Here is a 16220-nt window from a genome sequence, read left to right as displayed (position 1 = left end):
GTTTTCTGACTTTCAAATGGCACAAAAGACACAACCGGCTACAAAAACAACTGGCGGCGGGTAATCCATCCAAAGTGGTCAGACGTTACAGTACATTAATCACGCTGTGACGCTGGCAGGTGAGGTGAGGCTAGCAGCAGTGACTCAAATTTAACTCCAAAGTTGATCTCGGCTAGTGCAGCAGCTGCTGCTGCTTGGAGAGCTGAGGACACCGCTTCATCTGTTTTTAGAGGTGAAACGAAAGGTGAACACCAGCACCGGCTGTCATCGGGAGGGACGCAACACACCTGGATCCCCTTCCTTCGCGTGCAAACACGTTTCAAATTCATCGGAGGGGATTAGTTTTTAGACGTTTTTAGCGGTAATCCGTTGATCTGGGGCCGCCGGCTTACGGCGGGGCGTGCACTAATGCACACACGCTGGCTCTTTACCTACAGTACACCATCCCATCATCATCATCATCATCATCATCACTCTCCAGGCCCCAGATTGGTACAACCAGATGCCATGGAAGAGAGAAAAAAAAAAAAAAGAAAGAAAAAAAAAAAGGCATTGTCATCCACAACGTTTTTGTCTCGTCACGTGGTGCCTCTCCTGGCTTCAAATAGCCGATCTAACTCACCCGGCAGCCAGATTTTCCACTGACACAGGCGGGGATCAGTGAGCCAAGTGCTATGAAGAAGTGGGCGGTCAGATAACATGAAATTTATTGAGCCGCATCTACCCATCGAAGCAGGCAAACACAATATGCACACGGACAGCGAGGAGCTCAGTGAGTCTGTAAGTTGTGATGATGGCAGACCTGTTGATTATAATTGCTACTGTGCTGCTTTGCTTCTGTTCTTTAAGAGCCTGTGTGCATCTGTGTGCCGGTGGGGGGGTGAGGAGGAGAAGGCGGGGGGGGGCATAGTTGTGTGTGTGTGTGTGTGTGCCCGGTGGGATGGTTGGAGAGGAGTAAGTTTGTGTGTGTGTGGCAGGGGAGAGGATTCTCTCATGTATCTCAAGGCTGGATTTTTGGTAAAAAAAAAGAAAAAAAAGAAAAAAAAAAGGCTTATGTCCAGCATGTTTTCTCTGGTGGTGTGCTTTAAAGAGAGTTGTGAGGGCGTCTGTAGGTGGTTGAATCTGAATTATATAAAGGCTTAAGTGTTTCAAGAGCGGCAAATGTTGAGACGGGGTCGTTAGTTGTTTTTTTTGTTTGTTTTTTTTGTGTTTTTTTGTGTGTGTGTGTTTGCTTTTTGCTCCTTGGAAGATGTCAAAAAGTTTGGACTGGAGCGCAGAAGGAGAACTTCCCCGGGCAGAGAGGATCGTATTTGATGAGTTTGGACGCTCCAGTGGATTATTTCTGGGAGATTGTCAATGAAGTCGTAAGAAAAGAGCAGGACGATTATTTTTTTTTTCTTTTTTCTTTTTAATACGATGCTCTTGGATCTGCTGTCTGTGTGTGGGAAGACGGAGCTTTGTTTTAGCGGTGATTTCTTTTTATGAATACGGTTCTGGCTCGTTTGTTGAAGTGGATTATCGGCGTGTGTGTTTATCCGGTTCTCACTCCGCCTCTGGCTCCATCTCTCTCCCCGCGCCTCCCCCTCCTTTGCCCTCGCTCCGTAAGCCTCTTGACCTCTGCTTTGCATGAACGCTGTGCATTTTCACTCTCTCTTTCTCTCCCCCCCCCCCCCCCCCCTCCCCCAGAGGTGCGTTCGGATACTGTTCCAGGACGGGGAGCGGAGCGCCGTGCGGACGGTGCAGTGGAGAGCCGGGGAGACGAGCCAGGCCCTGGCGCAGCTGTGCGCCTCCACCTTCGGCGTGTCCGACCCGCAGCAATACACCCTGTACTGGCGCAGCGGCGGCGAGATGAGGGCCCTGCCCCCCCAGGCCCAGCCCCAAGACCTGGCCAGCCACAGCGAGGGAGGCCCCTCGCTCTCCTACCTGAGGACCGACCACGACTTCAGCAAGATGCGGCGGCTCACCAGAGGTGGCGCCGTGGACCTGAGCGAGTCGGTGTGTGAGGAGTGAGTGGGAGGCATGGAGGAAGGAGGTGGAGGAGGAGGAGGAGGGGGAGGAGGATGGTCGCTCTCGCTGTATCTCTCTTTCTCTTGTTCTGTCTCTTCCTCTCCGGCGGTGTGTTGTGTCTCGTCGAAACAAAAAAAAAAAACAAAACAAACTACAGCCCTTCTCCAGACGAGGAGCAGACCTTGAACGGTAAACTCTTCCCTAAACGGACCAACGCGCAGAGAGGAGCAGGACCAACACAGGGACTGTTGCCAAAAAAGTTGTACTATGTACCACTCGGTGTGGCCGCCAGTGTAAAGGAGTGTACTATTTGTGACATGGCAAATGTGTAATAAGTGGGTATGGTCGTTATTCGAAAAACGTGCACCCAGAGTTATATCATGGGGGGATTACATCATTAAAACGTGAGGAGGCTCCGATCCAAAGACAAATTCTGTGAGGCTACTGTTGCCTGGAAACAAAATCACTTCCTGTACGCACAGGAGAAATTGTCCACCGTTGGTGATGTAACCCCTTCGCAGTATAGTTCTGGGCACAATCTAAAAGACAATTGGATGTTTTATTACTTCACTGTTATGTGTAGACGTCTGCGGGATGGAACCATGCTGTCAGAGGTGGGGACAAAAAAAAAGGGGAGATGTGTTGAAGCCAAGACCAAACCTCAATACCAAAGTGACAAAAACACAGATAAAAAAAAAAAAGAGGCCACTTTGTGAATCATCAGGTGTCTACTTTGAAAGAAATCAGCTTTGAGGGAAGCTTTAAATCAGCTGTTTATTTTTGGACTCGCCCACAGAGACAATTCTATTTTTGCTTTATTTTTATTTTTTCCTTTCAGAAAACGCGCAGACTCTCCTCCTTGCCTGCGTATTCTATTAAACGGCCTTGGCAGGTGGAGTAATGGCTGAGTAGGAGGGTAGTGATAGATCTCCGTTTTTAAAACCGAGCACGAACAAGAAAAACGAGAAAAAAATAAAAGCACATCGCATCACAGAGACGACCTGCAACGCATTTACTTAATGACTTGCGAATGTATTCAAATCTTTATTTTTTTTTTTTCCCAGTGTCAAGAGTTGAATCCTTTCAGAGCTGCATTCATTTCACGTTTCTCGCTTTTTTGAGTTTCTGCTGTCTCTCTCGGGCCGAACCGTAAGGCGACCCCGAGCGGGCCCGAGAGGGCGGCCCGACTAATAAACCAGGACCTCACGGTGGCTGGTCGAATGTAAAATGTACAAAGGTCGCCGGCTACTGGTGACCCCCTGCTGCAAGTCATCACTATCAACTGACTGTTCAACTCAGTGTCATTCTCAATGATCATATTGTGTATTTAAAACTAACTTTTAATCGTTCAATTTGTTGGGTAGATATAAAACCTGGGTATGGAGCAGGCTGAGGAGGTTCGGTTGGAGGACTACGAGGTGTTACTGCATGCTTTTTCATTTAATGTGAAGGTTCTGCGAATGTGGTGTGTGTGTGCGTGAAGCATGTGTTCATTGTGAGAGCTCACTATTTCTTTTCAGTGTACAAACACATTACTGTACTTTGTCAGGTAACTCAGTATCGCAATAAAAAATTGCAATATCTGTTCAGTATGTTGTTACATCCAGCTTTGTGCCACGATAACTCGCAGTGCGATGTCTCGGCCACCAGATGGCAGCAGATACTGCTGTTAAAATAACCTGTAACATTTCCTATATATTTTGAATAAGGAAAGAGCTACAGTTACCTGCATGAGAAATTTTCCTTTACAGACTCACATAACTGAGAAAGAAAAAATGAAAAACAAATCAAAATAAGTGAATTATTTTACAGATCTATTTTTAAAAGAGGATATAGTAACACATTTTCCTGTGTTTGTGTAGGCAGTATAGTTTAACATAGGAATCATTTTTTGATTTGTAAAGTAAGCGGTCAGATTTACCTCAAAAGTTATTTCTCAGAGGATTTAACAAATTATTTTGATCTTGTTCTGAGGTTTAAGTGAATTTTTCCTCATAGTCACACAAGGTTGAATCAAATCAGTTTCAACAAAAAGCATAGTTTTAGGTCTTTACACATATCCATGTAAAGGGATGCAAAATAAACCAACTCATAATTGTTTTACATCTAAATTTAAAAAGAAAAAAGTATGGCTCGTATTTCCTGAGACATTAGGCCTCCAAGTGATGTCAAATTATCTATTTTAATTTTTTTATTTAAAAAAAAAAAAAAAAGTCAGAAAGCCAAAACCAAATCTGCAAAATGCCAAATTAATTGAAACGCGATTAACAAAGTCAATAACTCTTTATACAATTAATTAACTAGCAGTGGCAGGAATGGGGAGACTTTTTCAAGGAGCGTGGAGAGTTGACACGAAAGTTATTTGATTTTATCTGACGGCACCCCCTAGTTTCTGCAGCGCGGCCAGGCCTTTCTCCTGGTACTCTGCTCTGCTCAGCCAGAAGGAGTCCTTGTCTTTCATGATGTTGGCCAGCACGGCGCCGCCCAGGAACACCATGTGTTTGCGCCTGGGAGGGTCCTCGATTCGGATCTTAAACTTCTGCAGGGGTGAGAAAAAAGGACGGGTATTAAAGACGCAGAAGTCCACATGGGTTTAAAGCAAAAGATAGTAGGAGAATGTGTCACTTTAACATTTGACTTAGCTGCTCAAAAGCATCGTACTTTTAATCTTGGGGTTGAAAGCTCACGTATAGGAAAATGAACTAGTTAATCAATGCTATGTAACAATTACAAATTAATGGAAAGAGTAATATTTGATACTAACAATGATTTTTCTGCCTATGTGCACAGGTATGCAGAGCATAAACTGTTGTATAACACGTTATCCAACATATTTGTACCGTACACTTACACATTTTCGCTCCTTTACAAGATAAAACCACAATAACTGACGTTGAAGTTCTTACAGATAGCTTCGCTGTGTCTCCATTAAGCACCCTCTCCAGGTACAGCTGCTTGATCTCTCTTTCTAGTCTGGATGGAAGGCCGGGGTACATGGTGGTCCCTCCTGACAGAACGATGTGCTTATAGAAGTCGGCCCTGAAAGGGAAACGGTGAGCAGAACTGATGGTCTATCTTTCGGGAAGGAAAAAAAAAAAATGAAAAAATGAAGTTCAGATATCAGGAGGAGGATCAGACCTGAGGTCAATGTCCGCAGCCTGGATGGTGTTAAACAACAGCTCGGCCACTCCGGCTCCTTCCACGTTAATTAGATGAGGCTGGAAAAGAGCTTCAGGAGCTCCAAATCGTTCTCCACCTACGTTCACCTGCCGGCCGTCGGGGAGCTGAGCCAGAGGAAGGACCAAATTTGACTGAAGGTTTTTGAATGATGATATCATCAAAATACTTTAATCAGAGGTTTTAAACCTTATGCCTGGACACATAATTTAGATTAGATTAAATTAGCTAGATTAAATAGATACTTTATGTATCCTGAGATGATCCAAACACCACCAGTAGATGATTAAACAGAGTACTTTTTCTTTTAGCGGCCCTAACCCTAACCCTCAACGTACCGTGAATGACTCCACCAGGTAGGTGGTCTCCGTGGCCAGGCGCTGCTCCTGCTCAATGTTGTATCCCACATAGCAGAGTTTCTCCTTCAACATACGCACAGTCTCAAAGTCGGCTGAATGGTTGAAGGCGTAACCACGGAGCAGCAGGAGCTGAGAAGAGAAAAAGTGACATGTTCAAGTCAGATTTTAAGAATCTGTTCATGCTTAGGTCGCCGTCAAATGTTATTTGGAATTTCCATGTTTTTCCAATATTCGGGCCCTGCACCTCACACTCAGAGCTCACCTTAATGAGGTATCGCGTGATGTCGCGTCCTGCGATGTCCAGTCTGCGCGTCAGGTGGGGTAAAGAATACCCCTCGTACACTGGGCAGATGTGGGTGACACCGTCTCCCGAGTCGACGACCACACCAGTGAGCAAACCTATCGGTAAAATACATTCACAAAAGAGGATGTGATTAAAAAAAGTAAATCCAAATTTCAATACTCTTTGTGTTCAGGCATAAAGGTCAGAGCACGTAGGATTTGAACAGATTTAAAAGCAGGATGTGATACCGTCTCCTTACCTTGAGCGTACAGCGTGAGCACAGCCTGGATGGCCACATAGATGCCATGGAACTGGTACTTCTCAAACATGACCTCAGCGATTTTCTCGCGGTTTTTGGTGGGGTTCATGGGCGGCTCGGTCAGCAGGATCTTGAAAAGACAAATGAATACATACAACGTGTCAGTTATATTCTACGGATATCTGTATTCCTATGTCGTTGCTATGTTCTGCAGGTCATAGCAACAGGAGAAAATATCTCGTTTTGTTGATTCATGTCATGGTTACGTTATGAGACATGCTTCATATTCATGAAATTAATCTTTTAAGACAAAACAAAGGCCGGAAGAGTTCTTCTCTTGCCAAGAATGGCCATCTGGAGGGAGGCTCTGGGACAGACTAAGAACTTGATGAAGAAATTAAATATCTCATGTGGCCTGAGACGCTTTGGAATCACTCATAAAGACCTGCATGACGTTGCTATGGAGAAGGACGTCTAGGACAACGTGCTTTGTTTGGTGCCATTTAGGCCCAACTTCCACTATATAGATGGGTGGATGCACAGTGGGTTTCATGCAAACTTTGGCAACAGCTTTAAAGAAATTCCCTATGAATCAAGCAATGCATTCGTTTTGCACCTTGCATTCTGATGGTTTGATGTTCAGACGGTCTTCGCCGAAGGTGTAGTCCCACAGGTGGAGCATGTCGTCCCAACAGCGCACCATGCCATTCTCCATGGGGTAGGACACCTCCAGCATGGAACGACACTCGCTGGCCTCGTCCCCCACCATCAGGTCCTGGAGGACGAGATCAAATCAGGAAGGTGCCCCTCAAAGCACCCCTCAAGAGTTCAGCTTTCTACGATGCGTCTGTGAATTCTAGCAAAGCGTGATGAGCAAAATGACCCCGAGCCATTTTATTACCAAACCTGCGTGAACTATTTACGTTTAGTGCCAGCGTCCTTTTCCCCACCGCTCTACAAAATGCCTTTGCACAATCCGACAGGGATTAAGAGACTAAAAGGTCTGAATGATCTGCGGAATCTAAGGTTACATGAGCGTATGAACTTAACCGTGTTCCAGGAAGCTAACAGGTGTGCAGCTCTAAGACACTTTAATACTTATTAGCTGAAGAAGGAGGAGCAGAGGTAGGTCACACTAGCTGAACACGTCTTAGAGAATGTTTCCAAACCTACCAGATAAGGCTGAGATAAGGATCTGTCTGTATCTTTCAGGCTTCCCAAAGAACATGCTGGCTTTTCATCTCACCTTAATCTCGATGTTGCCCACTTTGGTGTTTGATCGTATGATTGGCCGACCCACCATGGCAGGGAAGATGTGTTCAGGGAAGTTGGATCCAGCAAAGCCACACTTGACAAACTGGGCAGGGATGTGAAAATGAAACGTATCACACGAGTGGTTTTTTATGTGCGAGGACACAGTTCTCGTTTTGCATTGTTGAAACAGAGGTTGTTTGTATCAGCCTGAATCGAGGCTCAACATTAACTGTGCTCTGGCATTAAGTCCTTTCTACAGTCCATTCATAAATCCAGTTCAGTCATTTTAATCTGGTGCTAGGCTTTAATCTGCATCCCGGCAACGGACTGAGAGTGTATTACTGCGATGCTTTTACAAGATTTTGTCTTATTTATCAGACGATGCAAGTGCAATTTCATTACACTTTTTAAAAGCATGTAGAACGGTGCAATTAAATAAATGTGGTATTTCACAGCTTTTAAATGCCACACAAATCCACAAATCCCCACGGACTGCTCCTCTGGCTGTCCTGACTGCAGCTCAGACTATTGTCTCAACTTGTCTTTGTGACCATAGACACATTCCTTAGCCTACAGGGATGCGGTACATTCCTTCTATCAGAGGTAAAAGACTGGCCGGTTTCTGACTGAAGGTACGTCTCCACTCTCAGAAATCAACACTTAAATTCTGCAGTTCGGTTTTACAGAGCCACTCCTGCAATTTCAGCAGCTCTAATCTCTCTTCCTTCTTTTCGCCCAATGTGTGCTCAGTTCAAAGCATCACAACCATTTATGGCTGTGTGTGCACACTGAAGGCAGGAGTGACAAGTCCAGACAGATGTGGAATCAGGCTGGAGAATGCAAACTGTTTCACACCCTCAGAATTCTTCGGACATTTTACACAAAATTATCCGAATGTCATCGGTACATCAGTAACTGTAAAGTTAAATAGACATCGATATAGACAGCAAGTTTTTCTCAAAATCTCTTAAACGTATGTTTACACAAACAGTGTGATGCCACAAACTTAGTACTTCAAGATGACACTAATGGAAAAGAAGAAAGCCATTACAAGATGTTCACATACTATATGCAATGATATTAACAACATACTGCATAGTGTAATATTGATATTTTTGACTATTGGACTTACCCCTGTCCCATTGTCACAGACCACTACTTTCCTCCCCTGGCTGTCCATGCTTCCACAAAAGTTACAAAGAGCTCCAAATACTCCCCCCTATCTGGACCCCAACTAACATATAACCGGTTAAAAATTATCTCAGCATGAATTTAGCAGAGACTTCAACTGACAGGTAAGCAGAAGTCTTCTAACTACTCCCTCAAATGTGGGTGGGACTAGTTAATGTAAAGACGCCCATGTTTTTGTAGTCAACCAGGAAGCAGAGCATTTCTACATGTTTTTTTTTTTCCTGAGAGAAACAGGTAGTGCTTTTACAAAGGAAGCATTTAAGAATAAACATGTAGCTGACATTTCCACAAACAGTAACTGCCACAAGTTATCTTTAAATGTCTCTATTCTGTCCACTCTCAAGAACACATTTCTCTGCTTACACTGACTTCTTTCTACGCAAGAACTTAAAGAGCTGTGGTCTTGTTAACTTGATATTGCTAATATAATATCCAGTAAGTCATAAAATCCAGCGTTTGTTCCATTTAATAAGAGTTCTATTTTTTATTTCATAGGCCTGAATACAGGCAAGTGAATATTCTGAGTCTCTAATTTGATGAACACCAACTAAATTATAGACCAACCATTTTAAGATGTCAACATTCAAAGCAACAAATCGTTCTTTAGTAACCAGCAATAATATAGGTACAACAGATGTATACATTTTGAATGAATACTTATGCTATTGTCATTTTTTAAGAATTTAAGAGTAAAACATACACTGGTGAATAGTAATGGGATAACAGTGATTAAATGTAACTGACAGGAGGCTATATCACAAAATGCATCACAGATATTCCTAATCTCGGTTAAAATGGTATCAAATAATCTGGAATTTTCAATGCTGTTTAACATTGGGGTTTACATTATTAACCACGTATAAAATAGTTTAAATATTCAATCATCAATCAAGCACCTTTTAAAATTAATGCCATTCCAAGTGCTTTAAGTTGTGACTGACAAAAGTATGTGTAAAGCATGAAACAAGAAAAGGGGCACGGAGACTAAAGTACACTGTAAAAGGGATAAATTAATATAATAAAAGATCAATATCAGTAAGTAAAAAAATAACAATAAAATATAAAAATTATAAAATAAAAAAGGATAAAATATAGAAACATTCAAAATAAAAATAGCAATATAAGAGATATGATGTAATAAAAATAGAAGAATACAAAACTGTAGGATAGAAATAAAATAACTATAAGACTATGACATTAAAGCCAGATTGAAGAGATGTTTTTTTTTTAGCCACCATTTAAAAGTGGCAATATTTCTAACACTAGTGGCTGAAAGCAACACTGCTAAAGGTTTTTGTTCTACTCTGTGGAACAATTAAAAGAGAGGAACCAGGGGATCTTAGAGGCCTTCCTGGAGTGCTTTAAAACTTAATAAAAGAACTTTAAAATCAATACAAAAACTAACAGGCAGATTTTAAAATAGGCGTTAATGTGTGTTCTCCTTCTGATCTGAGCGAGAACTTGCAAATTTCAGTTGCAGCTTGTTAATTTTATAGACCAGAAAGGAGAACATTACAGCAGTATAACCTGCTAGTTATAAAAGTGTGCAAATATTGATTTTATTCATTCTGAAATTTACCAACCTGGTGTCACGAGTAGTACAGAACACATTTTTATACTGCTGTCCTGATTTTAGGTAGTGCCAGAAGAGATGATGGCTGCTTTCTTCCCTCATTTTTCACTTCGTTGTGACGACGATGGTTCCGGTCGCCATCTTTGTTCGGATTAAGCAGCAGCTGCAACTTCCTCAGTGTAGAGTCTGTCTTCTTTATTCAGCAGTGGATATTGTTGGCTTCAGTCATTGGTAAGAGTTGTCAGACAACCTCGTTTTTACATATAAACGGATGTTATAATTATCTTCATTTAGGCATTCTAATATAGTGTCTTAAATTGTGCCAAAGTGTTTGCTAAATGAGCTTACTCAAGGCGCTAGCTAAGTAGCTAGCTAGATGGCTAGCTGACGAAATTCGGCAGCTAAGGAGCTAAATGTTTCTAAACTCGAATAATACTGGGCTATTTTCCAAATAGGACATCATTATGGCTTAAAAACAATAACATGTGGTTGTTGGCTAGCATATTTAGAAAAGTGCATAGGAAATTTGGTTATAATTATGAGAAATAGAAGGTGCTGAATATTTAATTTAAATGAAGAATCAATCCCCAAAATGATTAAGGTCTATTTAAAAAGTATGAATTTAAATGAATTCCCAAAATAGTAGCTCAGATAACTCCAAATGAATATCAATGCAGCTCCGTGCTAAATGTTTTCTAGCTTGCTAATCCAATGTTGATAACTACATGAAGAAACAGTGGTGGAGACACAGTTGAGTTTGAGACACTTCAGATAGTAAGAAGACATCCCAGCCAACCAACACGCTTCTCCATTTTTTTCCACTAATGAATAATGAAACTCCAGCGTTAAGTTTTCAGGGTGTGGGAACAGGAACTGAGTCGTCGGTATAAAATCTGGCAACTGTAACTGTTTTTATCTCAGTTTTAAAATAAAAAATACAAGTTGGCAAATGTGGTTGCTGCGATACCTGATTTCACATCCACATCAAGGCTGCCAGTACCGACCACAAAGATCATTTGATTCATTTAGCATTCATGCTATTTGGAACTTGTAAATACACCGAGTCGCAACAGCTCTGGATAAAAATAGGTTCATTTATTCACATAAAACATTTACAAAATACACATTTTTCATTGGAATGCAGAAACGTATCGTGAGAAGTGTACGGTTGTAAGGAAGACGGCAAACGGTGAGCCTTTTGAGCGTGCCGTCCACGTGAAGACACAGTCGTGTCTGACTGGGTTTCACTGTTCTCAAATGTAATAGGCACGTTGAGTTAAGAGTGCTTCATGACCTTTCCGGTTCATCTTTTTCTGTGTCGGCTCCCGCAGGGATCCGTCCATCAGAGCAGCTCGGGAGCGTCTGCGACGGCCCAGCGCGTTTCAATCAGAGAAGTGAACGGCTCCGAGCAACAAGGGTTTGTACTGTACGAGCAGCATGTGTACATAGCTTGAACTTATTCTGCATTGTAAAAGAGTGATGCCCTTAGTTCCTATTTAAGGCAGTGAAATGGATTGAAGTTTTTCACTATGTTTACATGCACATTATAACCTGATTCAACTGAATAACAAGGTAGGAAAGAGATCACGTTGCACATGGTTTACATAAGAATGTTTGACTGCTACCTTCATATAAAGTCCCACCACTGCTACCTGCATAAAAAACTTTACAAAACTTAACAGTCATTTATACAAGGTGAATGATTTAGGAAAATTCTACTCTGATTTATATTTTCTAGAGTCTGGAGATAATCGATTAATGTGCATGTTAATATAGTTTAATACAATAATAGCCATCCCAAGGCATAGTTCACTGTACTCACATGATTCTCTGACAAACATATGTAGCTTCCATAAAACTATTAGAAAATCTATCCCAAAAATATTTACTGAGACAAGTATAAAAACCTGTCGATATTCACGTTATCTAAATACTTTGTGTGAGAACTGAAAACACTGTTTTACACCTGTGGGTGTTTACCGCTCTGCAGCGTTGAGTCATGATCGGCTAAACAGTAACACGTATAACAGTCGAGGTCATGTGCCATGGTGCTTCTTAAGTGCATATTTTCCCTTCGCGCCGTCCGCTCGCTGCCACGAGTGGCCTCCTCCCACGGGGACGCCTCTAACGCGTTCGCAGTCGCGCCGAGAGCGTCGAGCGTCTTCGGGACGCGTCTGAGTCTGACGGGGGGGGGGAAAGGAGCCCGTCGTCTCAGGACTCGAACTCGCTGTCGCTGCTGACGGAGATCTCCGGGGTGGACGCCCCCGTTCCCCTGCGCTCCGTCTCCGTGCTGCAGTCGCTGGCCTCGGGGCTGCCCAGGTTGCGGGGGGAGGTGTGCAGGAGGTGGGGGTGGTGGTGGCGCTCCTGGTGAGAGCCGTCGGGCGAGCTTTCGGAAGGCAGGAGGGACGAGTCCTGCTGGAGTCTGGGTGGAGGGAGGGACGAGAGAGATGAGAGTGAGGTTTCACGTGCGAGACTTTATAAATTCACATTAATATGCTCTACAGGCTGATATGAAATCATTGGTTTCACCAGGAGTCTTTGTAGAATTAGGCTGTATTTAATACTTAAAAGTGTGATGCGTATCGGTATCTCTTGACTCTCTTGACAACATTTTAACATATTCAATCCCATCTTTTATCCTTATTCTCATTTTTTATCATAATCAGTTAAAATATCTGTAATTAATGAGGTACCTGTTCTTTGCTGACGCGGCGCGGTCTCTCTGCCGGCGGTTCTTGAACCAGTTACCGACTTGTGTGGGCGTGAGTCCCGTGGCCTGGGCCAGGTGGCGCTTCCTGGAGGGGTTGGGGTACGGATCTTGGAGGTACCACTCTCTCAACAAACTGCGGGTCCTTTCCTGTAGGTGAACGAAAAATTATATCTCAGTTCAAGCGTCTCAGATCCTTCAAGTGTAAAACTCGGACCCAGTCTCCATATGGAGGCCGCAATCACGGCGCTCAAGTTGTTTTGTTTCATATCATCCTATTAAACCACAATAATCTCATCAGTCTCATATTATGCTCGGTATAATCGTATTAGACTAGACACAACCTACGTTAGTACACAGGACAACGTATATCCACTAAATTGGATCATGTTAAGGGGCTTAATAGGCTGCTGGACAGGCTCTCCCTCCTGAGGTTTGGAATTAAAGATTACTAACGCATGAACAGTACTGTGTGTGGACACAAGAGGGAGATCACACATGTAGGAACTTATCCAGGGGACAAAGGGCATGCCTTATTGCTCTCTAACTTTACTCCTTGTTTTGAGCCCGAATTATCTATAAGACAATAAAATATTGTGAAAATGTGTCTACATCTTCATTGTTTATAGTCCTTTCCACATTAGGGTATCGTATATTAAATTTGTGACACAAATTAGTAATTTTGTAAAAGCTATCACTTTAGTGGTTTCTAGGAGAAGACGCCTTGTTGTAACAGTAGAGTGAATGTGTTATATTAAATACTAGAAGGGACACAATGTTTAGATGGATTCCTGTGTTTAAAAGTTTAACATCGTTTCAAAGTGCGTAGACTCGTCAGAGACGCATGCCCTCGTTTGACACATGAGATCCTGCAGCGGGACACCATGCCTAAAGTAGACCTGACGGCAGAAGGCAGAAGGATAACCGTGGCTCTGACCATTATCATCTTAAAAGCTCAAAGACCAGGCAGCTTGGACAACAGTGAGGTTAAAAACACCTTAACGAGAGAAACCGGTGTCCAGCTTCAAAGCGTTTATGCGCAATTTGTACCATTCAGGTGCATTTTGTAACCGTCACCAAATTATTCCTCTACAAGACGCCTCTCTCCTCGTGTTTACCTTGAAGCAGTGCGTCTTCTGCTCGCCGTCCCAGATGGTGCGGGGCAGCGGGAACTTCTTGCGGATCCGGTACTTCTCCACGGGGCCCAGCGGCCGACCGCGGAGCCTCTCGGCCTCCCGGTAGTGCGCGTCCAGCCACAGGTCCTGGAGCTTGGCGTGCGACTCGCGCGTAAACCGGTGGCTCTGGAGGATCTGGTAAAGCGCCTCGAAGTTCCCCCCGTGGAAGGCGACCAGCGCCCTCGCTCGCATCACGGACTCGTGTCGGTTCAGCGCCTCCCCGGCGGTGCCGGGGACAGCGACCGGCAGAGACCAGAGGAACCGGCCGAGGCGCTCGATGTCCCCGGTCTCCTCCAAGTTCTCGCAGACCCGAGCGACCTGGTCCGGTGTAAACATGGGCAGCGGGAACATCTCGCCTGGTTGCTTTTCGGTTGCTCAGTGGAGAAATTCAAAAAGCCGCATGAAAGCTCCCGTCCGCGCGTAAAAGCTCCGTGCGCTCGAAGACTCCTTTTTGGTGATGCTGCAAGTTTACGGACACCTGTAGCGTCTATCCGCCCTCTCTCTTACGCAACCGAATCTTTCCTGGTATTTGGGCAAATGTTTCGGAGAAGCCAGTGTAAACAGGAGGCGGTGGTTCCTGGTATAGTGGAGTGGAGACAAATGAAGAAAGAAGACAAGGAGTCAACCTGTATTTATAGCCAGATACAATTAGCATCTCTGTGGTTGTTTTGAGAAGGATTATAGGTGCTGGCCATTAGCTTCTTAGTGGGGGGTAGTGTGTACAGAGGTGCCTGGCTGATCAGCTTGTTTGGCTTAGCCCGAGGATACATTGACTGTCAGGATGACTGCAGTGAGCAAACAAGTCAGGATAGGTTATTTAATAGGTCGGGTCTGGTGCAGATGGAGTTCTGCCTGAGGAGCAGATGACGGGCAAATGCTGTCAAGAAAGTTTGTGTAGTGCATAAAACATGCAAGTCTCTGGACGGCAGGCAAGACTAGAAAATACTTTCTGGTTTTCTGCAGGCTGCAAAAACTTGGAAAAGTAACATAATTAACAGTTTCTTCAACACGCTCGACTGGCACAGTGAAATAGCGGCGTCCTTGAACATGAATATCAGTCTCGCATGTTTCCCCCGACATTTGGCCTAGGGGACATGTCGGGACACAAAGCCGCAGCGATCCCGACCGGCTAATACCCATGTAATTAAAACAGACATGGTTGCATGTAGGCGATCCTGCGTGACCTCTCGCCGGGCCAAGACATAATGAAAACGCCCCTGGACATCATGTGTGGTGGAGCAGCTCCAGGACACCCGATCCGGTCCCTCTGATCTCTCATTAATCAGTCTAAGGACAAATTTCTTATTAATCAGGTTAAGAGTCCTGTGAGCATCTGTCAGCTATAATGCAAACATGTTCATTTGCACAAAGTAGCCTTGGGGAAAATACACGTCAAGCTTCAGCGAACCAGAATCTGAATAAATAAGTCAATTATAGTTTTATTTAAAGTCCTAAATAATTGCCCCTGAAGGCACATATAGATTAGCCCCCGGAGTGAATATGGATTTACATAAAGGTTGCAGTCAGGTGAAGGATCATCTGGTTTAAAATCCGGTCCACAAATCTGTCTAGAATACAGATATGATCCTGCCAGACAGACATAGCTGATCTACAAACGGCTGGAGTCCCGGATAGTTTTTGATAAGATAGATATTCTTCAAGTGGTGAGTTTTTTTTTTTTTTTTTTTGTATTAATCCCTAACTTCTAAATGACTTCCACAACAGTAAACAAACAAATGAAATTGAGATATTAACTGTGTGTACATAACAATTATAATCTATTCATCTATACAACAGCTACTGTATGATTCACATACAACATTTACAACATTTTAATTATGAAAAAACACTACAGTAATTAATAAATTAGTGCTCAATGTTTTAGAATTTACAAGACATTTTTTAGTAGTAAAATACAATTATTTTATAGTTTCTTATCTGAAAAAAAATAAAAATTAGTCAACTTGCATTTCCATGGTCTGTTGTAGTGGACTAGTATTGTACTTGCACAACTTCACCTATTTAAAAGGTACATGGAGAAAGACACAGATATGAGGTGATCACATCAAATCCAGGAACTTAATATGAAACAAATCCAGTTTGTGGTCTTTCATCATGTGTCATCTGTCACCAGACGAATCATTCCAACAAATATCATCATATCATTAAAAAACCATAGAAAAAACTGCGTAAACTTAGATTTGAGGCACCTGTTGGGAGCAAACGTTTACTCCA

At 43.2% G+C, this 16220-nt stretch overlaps 3 protein-coding genes across 5 annotated transcripts in view; 1 reads left to right on the top strand and 2 right to left on the bottom strand.

Annotated features, from left to right (window-relative positions):
- Positions 1-3596, top strand: part of rin1b (Ras and Rab interactor 1b) — a 31812-nt gene extending 28216 nt beyond the window's left edge. For all 3 annotated transcript variants that reach the window (XM_047590641.1, XM_047590657.1, XM_047590648.1), the window contains exon 12: positions 1687-3596. In XM_047590641.1, the coding sequence (XP_047446597.1) occupies positions 1687-2010 (324 nt within the window). In that variant the 3' untranslated portion in view covers positions 2011-3596. The remainder of the gene's footprint in view (positions 1-1686) is intronic.
- Positions 3597-4183: 587 nt separating this feature from the next.
- zgc:101810 (uncharacterized protein LOC493612 homolog) lies at positions 4184-8639 on the bottom strand. Its single transcript, XM_047590668.1, has 9 exons — positions 8472-8639; positions 7332-7442; positions 6702-6860; positions 6086-6215; positions 5806-5942; positions 5523-5672; positions 5146-5291; positions 4914-5046; positions 4184-4546 (listed from the first exon to the last, which is right to left on the bottom strand). The coding sequence occupies exons 1-9, from the start codon at positions 8517-8519 to the stop codon at positions 4376-4378; spliced, it is 1185 nt and encodes a 394-aa protein (XP_047446624.1). The 5' UTR covers positions 8520-8639; the 3' UTR covers positions 4184-4375.
- Positions 8640-11177: 2538 nt separating this feature from the next.
- six7 (SIX homeobox 7) lies at positions 11178-14984 on the bottom strand. The gene is made up of 3 exons (XM_047596887.1): positions 13929-14984; positions 12797-12960; positions 11178-12525 (listed from the first exon to the last, which is right to left on the bottom strand). Exons 1-3 carry the CDS (start codon positions 14334-14336, stop codon positions 12315-12317), a joined length of 783 nt encoding a protein of 260 aa, XP_047452843.1. The 5' UTR covers positions 14337-14984; the 3' UTR covers positions 11178-12314.
- Positions 14985-16220: the final 1236 nt, after the last annotated feature.

The sequence above is a fragment of the Mugil cephalus genome, chromosome 1 (assembly GCF_022458985.1).
Source record: "Mugil cephalus isolate CIBA_MC_2020 chromosome 1, CIBA_Mcephalus_1.1, whole genome shotgun sequence".
Lineage (NCBI taxonomy): Eukaryota > Metazoa > Chordata > Actinopteri > Mugiliformes > Mugilidae > Mugil > Mugil cephalus.
This window is presented reverse-complemented; position numbering and strand designations above follow the sequence as displayed.